Genomic DNA, 15,636 nt, shown 5'->3' with positions numbered 1-15,636 from the left:
GCCAACACCAACGCCACCGGTCGACAACCCCTTCTACAACCAGTTCATGGAGGATGTGATCTACGAGGGTGGGCATGGCTGTTCCTACGATCCCGAGGAGACCCAAAGTCAGGATGGCCGCGCCCAGTACGTTGCCGATGAAGAGGTCGACGACCATGCTGACTACGTCCATGGTGACTCGTGGCATGAAGACGATGACATCTATTGCGAAGGTGATGGTGATGAAGAAGAAGGCAATGACATTGATATAAGTGGCGAGCCACTGTTCATCGACGAGCTCACCCAAAGAGCGGAAGCACAAAAGAGGAGGAAGAGTATTCACACGGGTTCATATACACAAGAGGAGGACAAGTTGATTTACCAATGTTGGATGGAGATTAGCCAAGATCCGAGGACCGGCGCGCAACAAAAGGGCCTTATTTTTTGGATGAGAGTCCACAAAACATTTCATAAAAGGAAGATGTTTGAGCCCTACCAAATTACGAGCAACCGTGGCATCACCTCGATTCAAAAGAGGTGGTTGTTCATCCAACAAGAGTGCAACAAGTATTGCGCCGCACCTGAGAGCGTTGAAGCACGGCCCGTGAGTGGTCTCGATGTTGGGGACATGGTATGCTCTCCTCATCCTAGTTCTTTCGTTGCTACGTCCATGAGATTTTGGCCTTGTATATGTTTGTATGATCGATTGTTGTTGATCATGTGGTGGAGACATTTCAATTTTTGAAAGCATTCGAGGCCCGGCACAATGACAAGCCATTCACTCTTACGCATTGTTGAACGATTATCAACAATTGCCCTAAGTTCAAGGATCAATACCGTGAACTTTAAAGAAAGAGAGGCAAGAAGACGGCCAAGTTGGCCGGAGGTGGAGATGGCGAGGCGTTGAAGAGGCCGAGGGGCAAGACCAACTCCAAGGTGGACGACATACGTGATGCCTCATCAATGGCCTTGCATGAGACTTTACATGGCATGATGTCTCAAAAGGATGTGAGGGACGAGAACAAGCGGCAAAGAAAGGACGAGCAAATGAAGCAATACCTAGAGCTTCAAAGAAAGAAGCTTGAGATGGAGGAGGCGGCCGAGAAGAGGAAGTTGATTTGGAGGAGGCGTCCCGGCAAAGGCAGCTCGACATCGAGGCCACCAATGTTACGGCCAGGCAGAGGCAGCTCGACATCGAGGCAACCAATGCCGCAACCAAACAAAGGAGGTGGCCCTTGCGATCATGAGCGTGGACTTGACCAAGATGAGCGAGAATGGTTCGAGGCCAGGCAGAAGGAGATGTTCGACGTCGACGGCCTGAACTAGGTCGTCCGATCGACCGTGGTCGTTCTTTTTTGGAGGCCGGCATGGGTGCCGCCCGTTGGGCCGCTAGTTGTGTGCCGGCGAGACACACATTCGTTTTTTGAGGCTGGCTGTGTTGCCAGCCGCTGGCTCTGTTGCCGACGAGGACGTGTAGGCCACTGGCTCTATTGCCGGCGAGGACGTGTAGGCCGCTGGCTCTATTGCCGGCGTGAACTAGGGCCGCTGGCCTGAACTAGGGCTTGGTATTTCGAACGTTGTTATTTTTAAAATGAAGGCGGATAAAATAGGACCAAAGGATGCGGCCGCGCGCTGGGGGCACGGCCACCGCATCCCAGGACAGGCTCGGACACGACTTCATTGCCCTACCCAAACGGACAGATTCTAGGCAGAGCGGACGTCCGTTTGGATTCGCGCGGTGGAGTTGGCCTAAACCCTAGCCGCTGCCGCCCCCAACAATCACCTCTTCCTCTACCCTTCTCGCTGCCTTAGGATGACGCTGGCAGAGGTAGGGTGGGTGCTTACCGTGTTTGTAATCACTTGATGCTGCATTATGGGTTAATAAAAAGAAAAATGTACTTTTTTATGGGAATCACTTTTGCTTTGTTTTGCTGGATTTTATTATTAGGTGGGTAAAATATTAGGTCACATATATACTGAAAGTTTAGGCCAAATCCATTTTGGATCACTTTAAAAAAAATAAAGAAATAAACATGGCCCCGTGAGTTTAGTAGAGAAACTGTACTGCATTCAGTAGGACGGCACTCATCACTGGAGCACCAAAGATTTGGAGCCTGCTTTTGCGTTTCAGCTGGAGACGCACCAACCAACACCCAAGGAGGGCAAGCAGTTCTTGCCGCACCACCACCAGCTACCGCACGGCAAAAGCCTCCACTCCACTCTCCCTACCGTCCCTAACCCCACACCATCATCACACCAGCACGAGTAGAGATGTAAAAGCTCGGCCGAAATGCGCCTCAAAAGCATCTCTTTCCCCCCTCTCATCTCCTCCCGGCGTACTAATATATTTTGCAGGCCACCAATCAAATTCATCAAAAGGGGAGCCTACCGTTGCTAACATCAAAATACCCCTGCATTGTAATGTGCAGAGAGGACTAGAAGGCGTCCGCCCGGCTCTGCTGACCAACCTCCACTTCAGAATTTCCTCTTCCAGATCACGGGATTTTCTCCCTCCTCTTCTTCCGTCATTCTTCGTCGCTGGCATAGAATCTTGTCCCCATTCTCGCCGGTTTATTTCTTCGTAGGAGGGATTGAATTGGCTAGCCTAGCACAAATGCTGGTGTCCGGGAGAAGACGACTGCTCGTCCTGTGCACAAGCTTTGTGATTCTTTCGCTTCTCACGCTGCCGTCCGATGGCTCGTCGAATTCCACGGAGGATCTCGATCAAAGCCGCAACAAGACCGGGCATCCTCTCGAGGTAATCAGGGTGGTTTTCTTGCATCGAGTTTGTGGTTTTCAGATCACATGCACTCTAAGATACTTGGTTCTGGGTTACATTCGTTGGAGAACAAGGTCTTTCTTGGTTGTTTTCCTATTATTTAATACACTGCTAACAGCAACAAATCTCTCTCTCTCTCTTGCAGTTGACGCCTAGAACAGCATTTCAGCTCAAGCTACACGCATTGTTCCACTGGTCTTCTTTCGGTCTCTTGATGCCTGTGGGGATATTGCTGGTCAGGATGTCGAGCAAATCAAAAAGCGGCAGATGCAGCAGAGTGCTCTTCTATTGCCATGTCATTTCTCAGGTTTGTATATCTTATATCCGAGAGATGTTTCTGTCTTTTTTGTTTCATGTTTCATGGCGCATCAGATTCATTTTTTCGTGCTCGGCTGGATTTGCAGATCGCGGCTGTACTTCTCGCTACTGGCGGCGCGGCTCTGTCCTTGATGAACTTTGAGAACTCCTTCAGTAACAGTCACCAGAGAGTAGGATTGGCATTGTATGGATTCATGTGGCTTCAGCCAATCATCGGTTTCTTCAGACCAGAAAGGTGAGAAAAACTAGTTTCATGTCGCACCTTGCATCCTTCTCATGTTTCATACAAAGTTCATACCTGAACCTGAATCCCATTTCCATCTCTACAGAGGTGTCAAGGGAAGGAGCCTGTGGTTCTTCTTCCACTGGCTCCTCGGGATCGCAGTTTGCGCCACTGGCATCGCAAATGTCTACTCTGGCCTCCGCACGTACCACAAGAGAACTGCTAAGAGCGTGAGCCTTTGGACCGGCCTCCTTACAGTTGAGATCTCCTTCCTAGCTTTTTTCTACCTCTTGATAGATAGGTGGAGCTACATGATCAAGCAAGGACATCTCCCGGTCGAGCAACTAAGACCAAACGATAATCACAGGACCTATCCTACAACTCTTCGGAAAGAGCTGGGCATGGTGCAAGAGTGAAGTCTTCAAATAAGAGAAGACAGAAGTCAGTGTGAAGATTGATGGATGTTGTGAGGTTGGTCAAGGGGAGATGGTAAATGCTACTAAATCCTCTGGTAACTTGCTTGGTTTGAGAAGTGTGCGTTTGAACAAGATTGTACAGCTTTTATACTTGTGTTGAGATTGTAGAGGATTGGAACCTCTGGTGTTGTAGCTTGAGAAGTGATTTTAGATCTTGTTTCAAGACACCATTTGAACAGCTTGTGGGAAGCAGTCAGATGCATCATTATATTTCTGATCATCAGGGAAGAAGAAATTATCAGAAGTTTCAGAACTGAGGTTGAAATGCACCTGTAGTCTTCATGTTCTTTGTGCAACAATTTCTTCAGGTTGTCAATATCAAAGCGTGCGCAACATTTCACGGTGCTAATTCTTACTTTTGGCCCTCCTTGTTGAGTTTAATATTGTATTGATGTTCCTTGTGGCTAATGGATAAAACACACTTATGCCATATCTTCTGCTTAATGGATAAAAACCTACATGCCCCATATACAAATTCTAACTATATATACAGACATACAATTCTCTGGCAGAGCCAAAGTACCTTCATGTGCATGAAAAAGTCTGAAGATGACCACTAAAAACCTCTTGGTTCATGGCAAGAGCTGGACATAACCAGTTAAGACAGCGATAGCTAAAATTGCGATAGGCGGCACGAGGACGAATGCACCGACAGTCGCGAAGAACACTGAGTCATTCCTCCCGCTAACCTTGGTGAGCATGGCCTGCCTCTTGATGTTCCTCCTCTGTGAGACAGTGAGGGTGTTGAGGGTCTTGAGGCCTTCCCTGAGCCTCTTGCCCAACGGGAGGGTGAATGTGAATTCGCCTCCCCTGTCACCGTACAGCGCTACCAGCTGCTCGCGGATGGTAGTGAGCACACGGGTTTCCGTAGCGGTTTCATTCTCTGAGCATGAGGGGATGTAATGTTGTTAGTTATCAATGAGAGAGGGGGTCAGGAACGTGAAGGAAGTATGGTGATTTTGTGGTATGGAAGGTACCGGTGCCATTAGGTGTGGAGGACGACGTCAGTTGCTCCAGGAGATCCAGCTGTGTACGTGCCGAAGAAACTTCAGAAGACGAGATGTCGGCGTCAGTAAACTGCTGATAACAACAACTGGTACCGTGGGAAGTTCAGAACAAGGATCCTAGCTATACATGGGGAATGTACTGATTACTTCTGATTTTTGGTTTGGATTTGCTAAGTAGATGGATTTAAAGCCTCTGCAGTCGAGCATAAATCGACAGAATCAGAGCATTGTGCCCACTATCTCAGTTAGATATCATCACAAACTACTGGATTTCTTTAGTCACGTGGTACGAAACACCAACATATAGGTCAGAGAGATACGCACTCTCTTCATTTCAATCCTGCCATCTTCGGCAGAGTGACCGTCTCGTTGTGCGCCTCTAATTTCCTCACACGATTGCACGGGTAAGAGCAGCGATGGTACAAGGGTTACGGACTTACAAAGCCACCAGGTGCAGAAATCTGACAGCGACGAAACCTTGATGGGAGGGTTGGTTAGGGAGCTGACAGGCGGTACCTGAGACGCTTGGATCCTGTGTCGCGCCCTCGAATTCCTGGCGGGCAGCCCTGCAGCCGCCCAGCGATCTCGGCGCGGGCGAGACCGACGCCTTGAGGGGCACCCTTGCGCTCTTCACGGCCGCCGCGTCCACCGCCTGGAGCCTCGTGGCGGAGGAAGGGGAGAAGCTGCACGCCATGAACCGACCGACGCAGGTTTCGTGGCTCTTGTCCAGTTGGACGAGGTGGAAGAAGGGTTCGTCTTGTCATTCGGCAATGGGCTGTGGTAGGAATTCTCCGCTTCGCGTTCCACCACAGAGAGGAAGCGACGCACGGCGCACCACACGTTCGAGCCTTCATGGTCGGCGGGCCCACAGAACAACATTCTGGAATCTGCTCACTTCGAGTTGGAAGCCTTTGGAGAGGGATCGGTTGGCAAAATTGATAAATTTGACATGTGAACGAAAAGAATTCACAAAGTGAACTGTTACTGAAAAAATTCACTCTGCTGATTTTTTTATATAGCGCCCGACATCTAGGCGCCACACTACATTATGTAGCACCTAATTGACAGACGTTACACACCTGACGAACGTCGCACCTCAGACAGCCCAAAATTACTAAGTCAGTGTGCAACGCCTAAGAGCTAGACACTACAGTGTCTAGGCGTTGCACTAGTCCATATGCGCCGGTGCGGCGGTGCCGCGCTATGCCTAGCCAAAAACGTTTACGTGTACCATCAGTTTGCATGCATCGGTTAATTGGCACATGCACATGTGATATACCTATGAGGCCCTAGGACACTTTTCCTCACAGCTTTACACAGCACACAAGGAGACAATGATGCCAGACAAAAATCTGAGGAACCCATGACACACTGTACCACAATTCCGACTTGGGCGCCTGAATCTCTCTCTCATGTGTCTTCACCAAGTGACACTTGCTAATAGAAATTTATGATTTACAACTTATTGTTTTTAAACACTTGGTCGAAATTGTTTGCATCATTTGTATACACATCTGCATGATGGGGAAAGAGTGTAATACTCTCTCTGTTTTTAAATATTTGTCTTTCTATAGGTTTCAATAAGTGACTACATACAAAGCAAAATGAGTGAATCTATACTCTAAAATATGTCTATATACATTAGTATTTGGTAATCATTTGAAATCTCTAGAAAGACAAATATTTAGGAACGGAGGGAGTAATACCGAACAAGGACACACGAATATGACTCATGCATGTGGGATCAAGTGTGCAGTGCGAGATAAAGCTTCAGGGATTTTTCGTGGCTGATTCGAGGTATTTCTACAGCACACGGATATAGAAGATCCAATTAGAAAAAAGCTGATTCTTGATAGGGACATATCAGAAATAGCCCCATAGATCATAGCCGGGAACCCATGCATGCACTAGCTCGTAATGGTACAGCTTAATCTAACTAGCCGACCACCCATTCCGAGATTCAGTGCTATGAACCAATGCAGCAGATAACGCGAACTCTACGCATAGTGCAATGCCTAGAGGCCAAGCGTTGCACCGTATAATGCAGTGCCTAACTCTTAGGCGTTGCACACTGACTTAGCAATTTTCAGTTAATTCGGTGTTCGATGTTGTAACGCCTTTCAATTAGGCGTTGCACAGTTTAGTGTGATGCCTAACTGTCAGGCGCTATATAAAAAGGTCAGCTATGTGAAATTTTTCATCAACGGTTTAGTTTGTGAATTCTTTTCGTTCATAGGTCAAATTTGTTGTTTTTGCCAGATCGGTTGGGCGTGTCTAGCATTCTAACTAGCATAGCCCGCGCGGCGGCATGCCATGCCTGGTGATGCATTATAATTATACGAATTGTAAAGGTCATTGTTATATTTTTAATGACAGAATCGCATAACTAAAACCCAGAAAGAGTTCTAAAAGGTGGAAAATGAGTACATTTATTGTAGCTATGTATGATAAATACTGATGAACGGAAGTGTACACGCTACTAATAAGATCTATTTATTGGCACATTATAGAGACCGTTCTATGGAATATACCATATACAATGATGCAACTGCATGAAAGTAAATGATTGCGGATGGCCTAGTTGAGTTAAATCATCCTAGTGTAGCCCCATGTAAAATAGTTTGTAATGAAGTAGTCAAGAGCTTTTGCAAATTCCTCCAAGGACGTTGGGGTACATGCGAAGAAGTGCCACGTCGGAGAAATCATTGCATGTTATCGCCAAGATCATTGTTTGTCTTGCAAATTCATTCTGTTGGGTACTTACTTGCTAGCGAACCATGAATTTTCATGCCCGTGTGGTGGCACGCCGCGCCTATTGATACTTTATGTGAGAAATTCTATGTACAATAATATTAAACTTCATATACCAATTATTTAATTATTTTATTCACTTTTTACGTGTTCACTTCAAATTTTATATTATGGTGTATGTAAAAAATTATATTGGTACACATGCTATAATCTTTTATAAAGAAAAATTTTATTGAATGAAAAGAGACAGTACATTAATTGTACATAAAGAGAATACATATTGATATTGCATGATAAATTTCTGATTCCTTGGTAATTCAAGGCATCCTTGTTTGACCGCCCATTGGTTTTGTGTTCGTAATGAAATGATAGCTAAGGAAGTTCACATTAGTAGTTAACATGATAGAGCTTGTATATGGGGCAGTTGTTCAGCTTCAGTAAGAAAAACAGATTGTTAATGCCTTGCAATTGCTTTCGGCTTTTCACCCCGTAAGGGTCTTATTATGTAAGTTAATAGTATGTCATCCAAATTCATCATAGCTTGATGCATCCATACAATAAATATGAGAAGGGATCGTTCAAAAAAATAAATATGAGAAGGGGTTAAAACCATATCTCTAGTATTGATGCCTACATACAACAAATATGATAAGAGGGTAAACCCATATTATTTAGTCTTGATGCTTGAATAGAACAAATATTAGAAGGGAGTAAATCATGGTCATCGCAAAACACCATATCATCAAATTAACAGCAGATGCATCAAATGACATGGGACCATGAAGAATATATTCCACACCGGAACCGCCGTGGGTTTAACGGTTGCAAATTCCTGGACCAAGGACAGATAGTAAATGTTTGCAGCAATGATGGAAGGGATACTATACTTTAAGAGCACAAAAATGAACCTTAAGCTAAATAACACCAATCAGTTAGTGGCCATCTCTGAACCTTTAGTCTACAAGAAAAGGCTTCAAAATAATCGACAGAAGCAATCCCTATATAGATTATGATAGAGGCGAGGGTCTCGATCTTTCGATGAGACGATAACTATCGATTTGGTGGAGACGATTTTGACGATCCGACTACAAACATGCACGACGTTGCGCCTTAGCAACCGCTAAACCAATCTGCTGAGGTTACTAACGATGCTGGAAGCACGGTCAGCCTGACCACGAAGGTCTATTCCTGCAAGCAATCGAAGAACGAGCAAGAATATGATAAAGCAATCTGAATATCGCAAATATATATGAAGTATTGATAATGGTGGCGATCCGAAAGCGGTCTTGGTCTGGTCGTTGGACACAAACAAAGTACACGAAGTTGCAATGGCTAACTTTTAACTAAACAAATCCCAAGGAAAAAGCTACTAGATGGATCTACTTATATAGGAGCAAGGGGTGGCGGCCAAGAAGGTGGGAGGACGTACCAAGGCAGTCTAAAACTAACCCTAGGTCGTACAAGGCTCATGGGCCCAAATGGAGGTGATGCAACACCTTTGGGCTTATAGTTTGACTCGGATTCTGCTGCAACGTCAGATTGTTTCGTCCGTAACTCAACGCTCCGGACGAATTTGAAGGTGAATCCAATTGGATTGGAAAGAGCACGAAATCTAGTTTCTAACAAAAAAAGAATCACCCAATTCGGAGTCCGTATGAAAAAGTTGTTGGCGTTTTGAGTCAGGTATGTCTGTGCAGTCCGAATCTGAATCCAGAACGTGAGAGACTTGGACTCTATCTTCTCTTGGCCCAAAAGTGACGTGAGAGGACTTTTTGAACACAACCTAAACTTCTCCTTTTCCCTTATCTTCATGTGTGGATTGTACAAATGTCCCATACATCTGCAATTAGACAAAACATAAAAGTGTGTGAAGTATTTTTGTTCTGGATAACATAAATAGATTATTGAATAGTTTGCATTAGAAATCACCTGACAAATATGCATGTATGCAATATTTTTGGTCGTATCCAAGGTAGTCATGTCCTCATCATCCTCCCCTTTTTGAAAATAAAGTCGTCCTCGGCGTTGCTTAATCTGAAATGTGGCTAACAAAAGAGACAAGGTGTACATGTTGTATATGTATATGTCATCCAATTTAACTTCCCTTGATTTTTGCACGTATGACACATGTATACATGAGTAACTTTCATAGTTCATAAAAACTAAAGCCAAAAAATTATCACAAGAAGTAGAAGGCATGAAAATATTAGAACTCAGTTTGCACATATAAATGAAGCTCTTATTCATTTCAAAAGATTTGCAATGTTCATCATTAAACCATCCCAACTTTGGTGAATAAACCTTACTTGCATCAAATTTACATGCTACAACATGCTTAAATAAGCAAACATGCAATAAGTCATTGGACACAGAATCATCATCAAGATTGGAGGCCATATCATAATGATTAAACATTAGTTCTTTTGCATCAACAGTTAATTCAACGGGTGCACTCAAAATTGTTGATATTTCAGTTGTTTGATCACATGACGCATTCATGACAATAAAAAGATTCTCTAAAATAGGTGGTGTGCTCAAATCAACAGGTAACTCAATACATGACGCATTCAAGTTAACTAGGCATGCATCATTCTCATGTGAAGTTATATCATCAATACTTTTACTGTTACCTTATGGCAAAGATGTAGCTGATGTAGGTATGGACGTTGACAATGTATCATACCCTTGAGATGATGTCGCGCTCATAATCCGAGGTGCAATGATGGAGGAACCCACCGGGGGTGGTGAGCATGAACTGGAATAGTAGTTGTTGTAGTCACCTAATGCATCCTCCTGTATCTGTCTCTCAAAGGTACAAGCATGAACATACATACCAGTAATGCAACGAGGAATATACTGAAATCTTGCCTGAATATCATGGTTCAAACCACCAAAAAATCTATTCATTGTATCATTCTCAGATTCTTCTATGTCACAATGATGCATATAAGATTTGAACTCTTGGTAGTAAGCATGAACAGTGTTGTTGCCTTGTTTAAATTGTTCAAATTTGCGAAGCAATTCACGACGATAATAAGGAGGGAAAAATTGTTGTCTCATTACAGCTTTCAAAACTTTCCAAGTTGTGAGTTGGTTATCAATGTTTTTCTTACAATGTACACTCCACCAAACAGAAGCAAAATCAGTAAATGCTCTAGTGTCTGCTCGCACTCGCTCAAGTTCAGAAAAGTTATGGTGACTAAAAACTTGTTCTACTTCAAGCTCCCAAGCTAGATAAGTAGTAGGATTAAATCTACCCTCAAATGACGGTAAAAAGATAACCTGACCATGTGCTTGTGTGTGTTGTCCCAACTCTCGTGATGGTGAAGATGTGTCCGTCGTCCAAGAACTTCTATCTCAGAAACCTGTCATGATTAGTAGAAACAAGAAACAAAATTCAAGAATAATGTTCCTATGAACTACTAGGGTGTGGTGGTAAAGCGCTCACAGTAAAGCAAATATCAATATCTTACACATTCTTACCAAGCAGCAGGTGGTGACAGGCAACCAGCGGTGTCAAATAACTCTGAAGATTGTGTAAAGCGATTGCCAGGGGAACGTACGTATACACGGTGTAGAAATATGTGGAGCTGGGTTGGCTATATATGGTAGCAAAAGATTAGCAATAATCAATTCAGAGATGCAATGTTGAATAAACGCTCAACGATGATACTGTGCTGGTCCTAGACTAGACCGAACTAGAGACGCGAGCCTAGAACACTAATGAGGTCACGTCGTAGCACAACTAGCATCAATGAAGGATACTAAGTAACTCTGGACAGCAAGATATAAGTGAAGATCACAACGGTAGTAAAGATAATGATGTGAAACAACAGCCAAGCAGGATATATCAACAACTTTGTCTCCAACTTTCCTCTAAAAAAGTTTGTGCCCATTTTTTTGATTTTTTTTTCAAGAATGGTATTGACTCAAGCTTTCAAACACAAAAGGAATCACTCAATTTCGAGTTGATATGAGGAGTCAAAAAATTCGAAAACTGGCCTGAAAAACTGGAATAAGTTGTGTTCATGAACTTCGGAGGGCAAAAAGACCTATTTAGAAGCCGATTTTGAGGTGCCAAATATTTAACTAGCTTCTTCAACTATTTAGATGCGACTCGTCGCTAGCTTTCATTTGAGTACTCGCGGAGGCAAAACGGACTTCGTATGAGGAAGTTATGCCTGTTTTACTGAACAGTGCACAAAACAGATTCCAATCCGAATTCAACTACGAGATTGAGTGTAAAAAGATTCGAATTTTGTTTTTTTTTCTTCTCTCTTTTTTTCACACTTTTTTTCTTTCTCTCCTTTTTTTCTCTGACTTTTTTTCTCTTTTTTTTTCTCCCTTTTTTTCTCCCTCTTTCCAAAACAAACTAGATAAGATGCAGATTGGATCAAGCGAAGATGTGAACGATCTCAACTATTATTATGACAATGAATGGTGGGTAGCACGTGGTGGAAATTGATGGATGGGTGGTGGACAGCGAAAGAAATAATGATGCAGCGGTGGCGTGACTAATGTGAACAGAACTCGAAACTCTAAACGAACTAGACACTAAGATCAGCAACTCGACACGACGATGCAACCGATAATTTAACTATGCAAGCAATGAAAAGAAAATTGCAAAGGCTCAGACTGGCTTAGACCAAGAATGAATAGATCTAACTCTTTTTTGTGGCTTTTTCTTGAACAATAGGTAAGAAAATAAATCTAATCTAGGAAAACTAGAAATTCTCACCGAGCAACCTGAAAACTGATATCACTTGATAGAGGCGAGGGTCCCGATCTTTCGATGAGATGATAACTATCGATTTGGTGGAGACGACTTTGACGATCCGACTACAAACATGCACGACGTTGCGCCTTAGCAACCGCTAAACCAATCTGCTGAGGTTACTGACGATGCTGGAAGCACGGTCAGCCTGACCACGAAGGTCTATTCCTGCAAGCAATCGAAGAACGAGCAAGAATATGATAAAGCAATCTGAATATCGCAAATATATATGAAGTATTGATAATGGTGGGGATCCGAAAGCGGTCTTGGTCTGGTCGTTGGACACAAATGAAGTACACGAAGTTGCAATGGCTAACTTTTAACTAAACAAATCCCAAGGAAAAAGCTACTAGATGGATCTACTTATATAGGAGCAAAGGGTGGCGGCCAAGGAGGTGGGAGGACGTCCCAAGGCAGCATAAAACTAACCCTAGGTCGTACAAGGCTCATGGGCCCAAGTGGAGGTGATGCAACACCTTTGGGCTTGTAGTTTGACTCAGATTCTGCTGCAATGTCAGATTGTTTTGTCCGTAACTCAATGCTCCGGACGAATTTGAAGGTGAATCCAATTGGGTTGGAAAGAGCATGAAATCTAGTTTCCAACAAAAAAAGAATCACCCAATTAGGAGTCTGTATAAAAAGGTTGTTGGTGTTTTGAGTCAGGTATGTCTGTGTAGTCCGAATCTGAATCCAGAACGTGAGAGACTTGGACTCTATCTTCTCTTGGCCCAAAAGTAACGTGAGAGGACTTTTTGAACACAACCTAAACTTCTCCTTTTTCCTTATCTTCATATGTGGATTGTACAAATGTACCATACACCTGCAATTAGACAAAACATAAAAGTGTGTGAAGTATTTTTGTTCTGGATAACATAAATAGATTATTGAATAGTTTGCATTAGAAATCACCTGACAAATATGCATGTATGCAATATTTTTGGTCGTATCCAAGGTATTCATGTCCTCATCAGATTATCAAGAAGAAAGAGGATCAGGAGAAACCTTGTCTTATTACATAGCAATGATAGCACCAGAATTTTGACCACTTGCAAATCTCCCTCACTGTTGAGCTGCACAAAAAACATGAGAGAGAGAGAGATGATCACACGAACCTGGACGTACGCGAAACCTCGTCGGACCACGCAAGGGGATGGAATGCGAATGGCATGCATCGCGGTTTGAGTGCACTTCATGTTCAACAACATCACATAGCAGTGCAGTGCGCAACGCCAGGGCATGCTTTGTTGATGGACGTTTCACATTGAGATCCACGTACTCATCCACATGCCCGCATCATCATCAGCAACAGCCGATCCTGGCTAACAATGGACCACTCCGGCTCCAATCGCTCCTGCGCAGTGTGGCTGCCTTCGAGACCATCCTACGTTTTGCTGCACTGCCTCCCCTCCGCCCCGACGCTTCAACCTAACCCCTTGTCGGCGCCACAGAGCAACCTGTTGTCTGCTGCACCAGGAGCATCCGCCCTCGCCACTGTCACAACGCTCGCATTGGCAAGTGATCGTTATCCGGCGGTGGTGATGCCGTCGTAATTGTCGTAGAGGTTGTTGCCGCGGGATCTATGCTCCCCGAACAGGGCGTCCTAATATGTCCGAGCAGAGACCATGGCCCCGCCAAGGGGATACGCAAGCGCCGGCCGCCGGGACACCCAGTTTCCGTGCAGCCTGTAACCAATCGACAACATCTTCGACGTAGTCACCGTCGGCCGCGGACGGCCGGTTGGACGGACTCAGGGCGATGCCGGAGCCGAAGCTGTGGCTGATCCTCACCAGGCCCGCCAGCACCGCAAAGAAGGTCAAGGGAGATTAGGAGGCCTGTTATGGGTTTCAAAGTAATTTTAAAAAAATTCCTACGCACATGCAAGATCATGTGATGCATAGCAACGAGAGGGGAGAGTGTTGTCTACGTACCCACGCAAACCGACTGTGGAAGCGTTGATGCAACGAAGAGGAAGTAGTCGTACGTCTTCTCGATCCGACCAATCAAGCACCGAAACTACGGCACCTCCGAGTTCGAGCACACGTTCAGCTCGATGACGATCCCCGGACTTCGATCCAGCAAAGTATCAGGGAAGAGTTCTGTCAGCGCAACGGCATGGTGGCGATCTTGATGTACTACAGCAGCAGAGCTTCGCGTAAACTCTGCTCCAGTATTATCGAGGATTATGGTGGCTGGGGGCACCGCACACGGCTAAGGAATAGATCACGTGATCAACTTGTGTGTTCTAGGGTGCCTCTACCTCAGTATATAAAGGACTCGAGGGGGGAGGCTGGCCGGCCAAGGTGTGGCGCGCCAGGAGAGTCCTACTCCCTCTGGGAGTAGGATTCCCCCCCCCCTAATCCTAGTTGGAATAGGATTCGCGGAGGGGGAAAAGAGAGAGAGGGGCCGGCCACCTCTCCTAGTCCTAATAGGACTAGGGGCAGGGGGAGGTGCACAGCCCATGTAGGGCTGCATCTTCTCTTTTCCACTAAGGCCCATCATGGCCCATTTAGCTTCCGGGGGGTTCCGGTAACCTTCCCGGTACTCCGGTAAAATCCCGATTTCATCCGGAACACTTTCGATATCCAAACATAGGCTTCCAATATATCAATCTTTATGTCTCGACCATTTCGAGACTCCTCGTCATGTCCGTGATCACATTCGGGACTCCGAACAACCTTCGATACATCAAAATGCATAAACTCATAATATAACTGTCATCGTAACCTTAAGCGTGCGGACCCTACGGGTTCGAGAACAATGTAGACATGACCGAGACACGTCTTCGGTCAATAACAAATAGCGGGACCTGGATGCCCATATTGGCTCCTACATATTCTACGAAGATCTTTATCGGTCAGACCGCATAACAACATACGTTGTTACCTTTGTCATCTGTATGTTACTTGCCCGAGATTCGATCGTCGTATTCCAGTACCTAGTTCAATCTCGTTACCGGCAAGTCTCTTTACTCGTTCTGTAATACATCATCCCGCAACTAACTCATTTAGTTGCAATGCTTGCAAGGCTTAAGTGATGTGCATTACCGAGAGGGCCCAGAGATACCTCTCCGACAATCGGAGTGACAAAACCTAATCTCGAAATATGCCAACCCAACATGTACCTTTGGAGACACCTGTAGTACTCCTTTATAATCACCCAGTTACGTTGTGACGTTTGGTAGCACCCAAAGTGTTCCTCCGGCAAACGGGAGTTGCATAATCTCATAGTTATAGGAACATGTATAAGTCATGAAGAAAGCAATAGCAACATACTAAACGATCGGGTGCTAAGCTAATGGAATGGGTCATGTCAATCAGATCATTCAACTA

The 15,636-nt window shown here is 44.7% G+C and overlaps 2 protein-coding genes across 4 annotated transcripts; one reads left to right on the top strand and one right to left on the bottom strand.

Moving 5' to 3' along the window:
- Positions 1-2,182: 2,182 nt before the first annotated feature.
- Positions 2,183-4,124, top strand: LOC123061683 (cytochrome b561 domain-containing protein At4g18260). Of its 2 annotated transcripts, XM_044484882.1 has the most exons (5): positions 2,183-2,737; positions 2,904-3,065; positions 3,163-3,311; positions 3,406-3,556; positions 3,667-4,124. In XM_044484882.1, exons 1-5 carry the CDS (start codon positions 2,594-2,596, stop codon positions 3,748-3,750), a joined length of 690 nt encoding a protein of 229 aa, XP_044340817.1. In that variant the 5' UTR covers positions 2,183-2,593; the 3' UTR covers positions 3,751-4,124. The 2 variants fall into 2 exon arrangements, with proteins under 2 accessions (XP_044340817.1, XP_044340816.1); XM_044484881.1 differs by having other exon boundaries at positions 2,186-2,737; positions 3,406-4,124.
- A 59-nt stretch (positions 4,125-4,183) lies between these two features.
- LOC123061684 (uncharacterized) lies at positions 4,184-5,599 on the bottom strand. 2 transcript variants are annotated; one of them, XM_044484883.1, is made up of 3 exons: positions 5,299-5,599; positions 4,753-4,868; positions 4,184-4,658 (listed from the first exon to the last, which is right to left on the bottom strand). In XM_044484883.1, the coding sequence occupies exons 1-3, from the start codon at positions 5,544-5,546 to the stop codon at positions 4,348-4,350; spliced, it is 675 nt and encodes a 224-aa protein (XP_044340818.1). In that variant the 5' UTR covers positions 5,547-5,599; the 3' UTR covers positions 4,184-4,347. The 2 variants fall into 2 exon arrangements, with proteins under 2 accessions (XP_044340818.1, XP_044340819.1); XM_044484884.1 differs by having other exon boundaries at positions 4,753-4,821; positions 5,299-5,589.
- Between the last annotated feature and the right edge of the window lie 10,037 nt (positions 5,600-15,636).

Source organism: Triticum aestivum, chromosome 3A (genome assembly GCF_018294505.1).
Source record: "Triticum aestivum cultivar Chinese Spring chromosome 3A, IWGSC CS RefSeq v2.1, whole genome shotgun sequence".
In the NCBI taxonomy this organism is placed as follows: Eukaryota; Viridiplantae; Streptophyta; class Magnoliopsida; order Poales; family Poaceae; genus Triticum; species Triticum aestivum.
The sequence above is the reverse complement of the archived record's forward strand: the minus strand, read 5'-3'. Positions and strand labels throughout refer to the sequence as shown.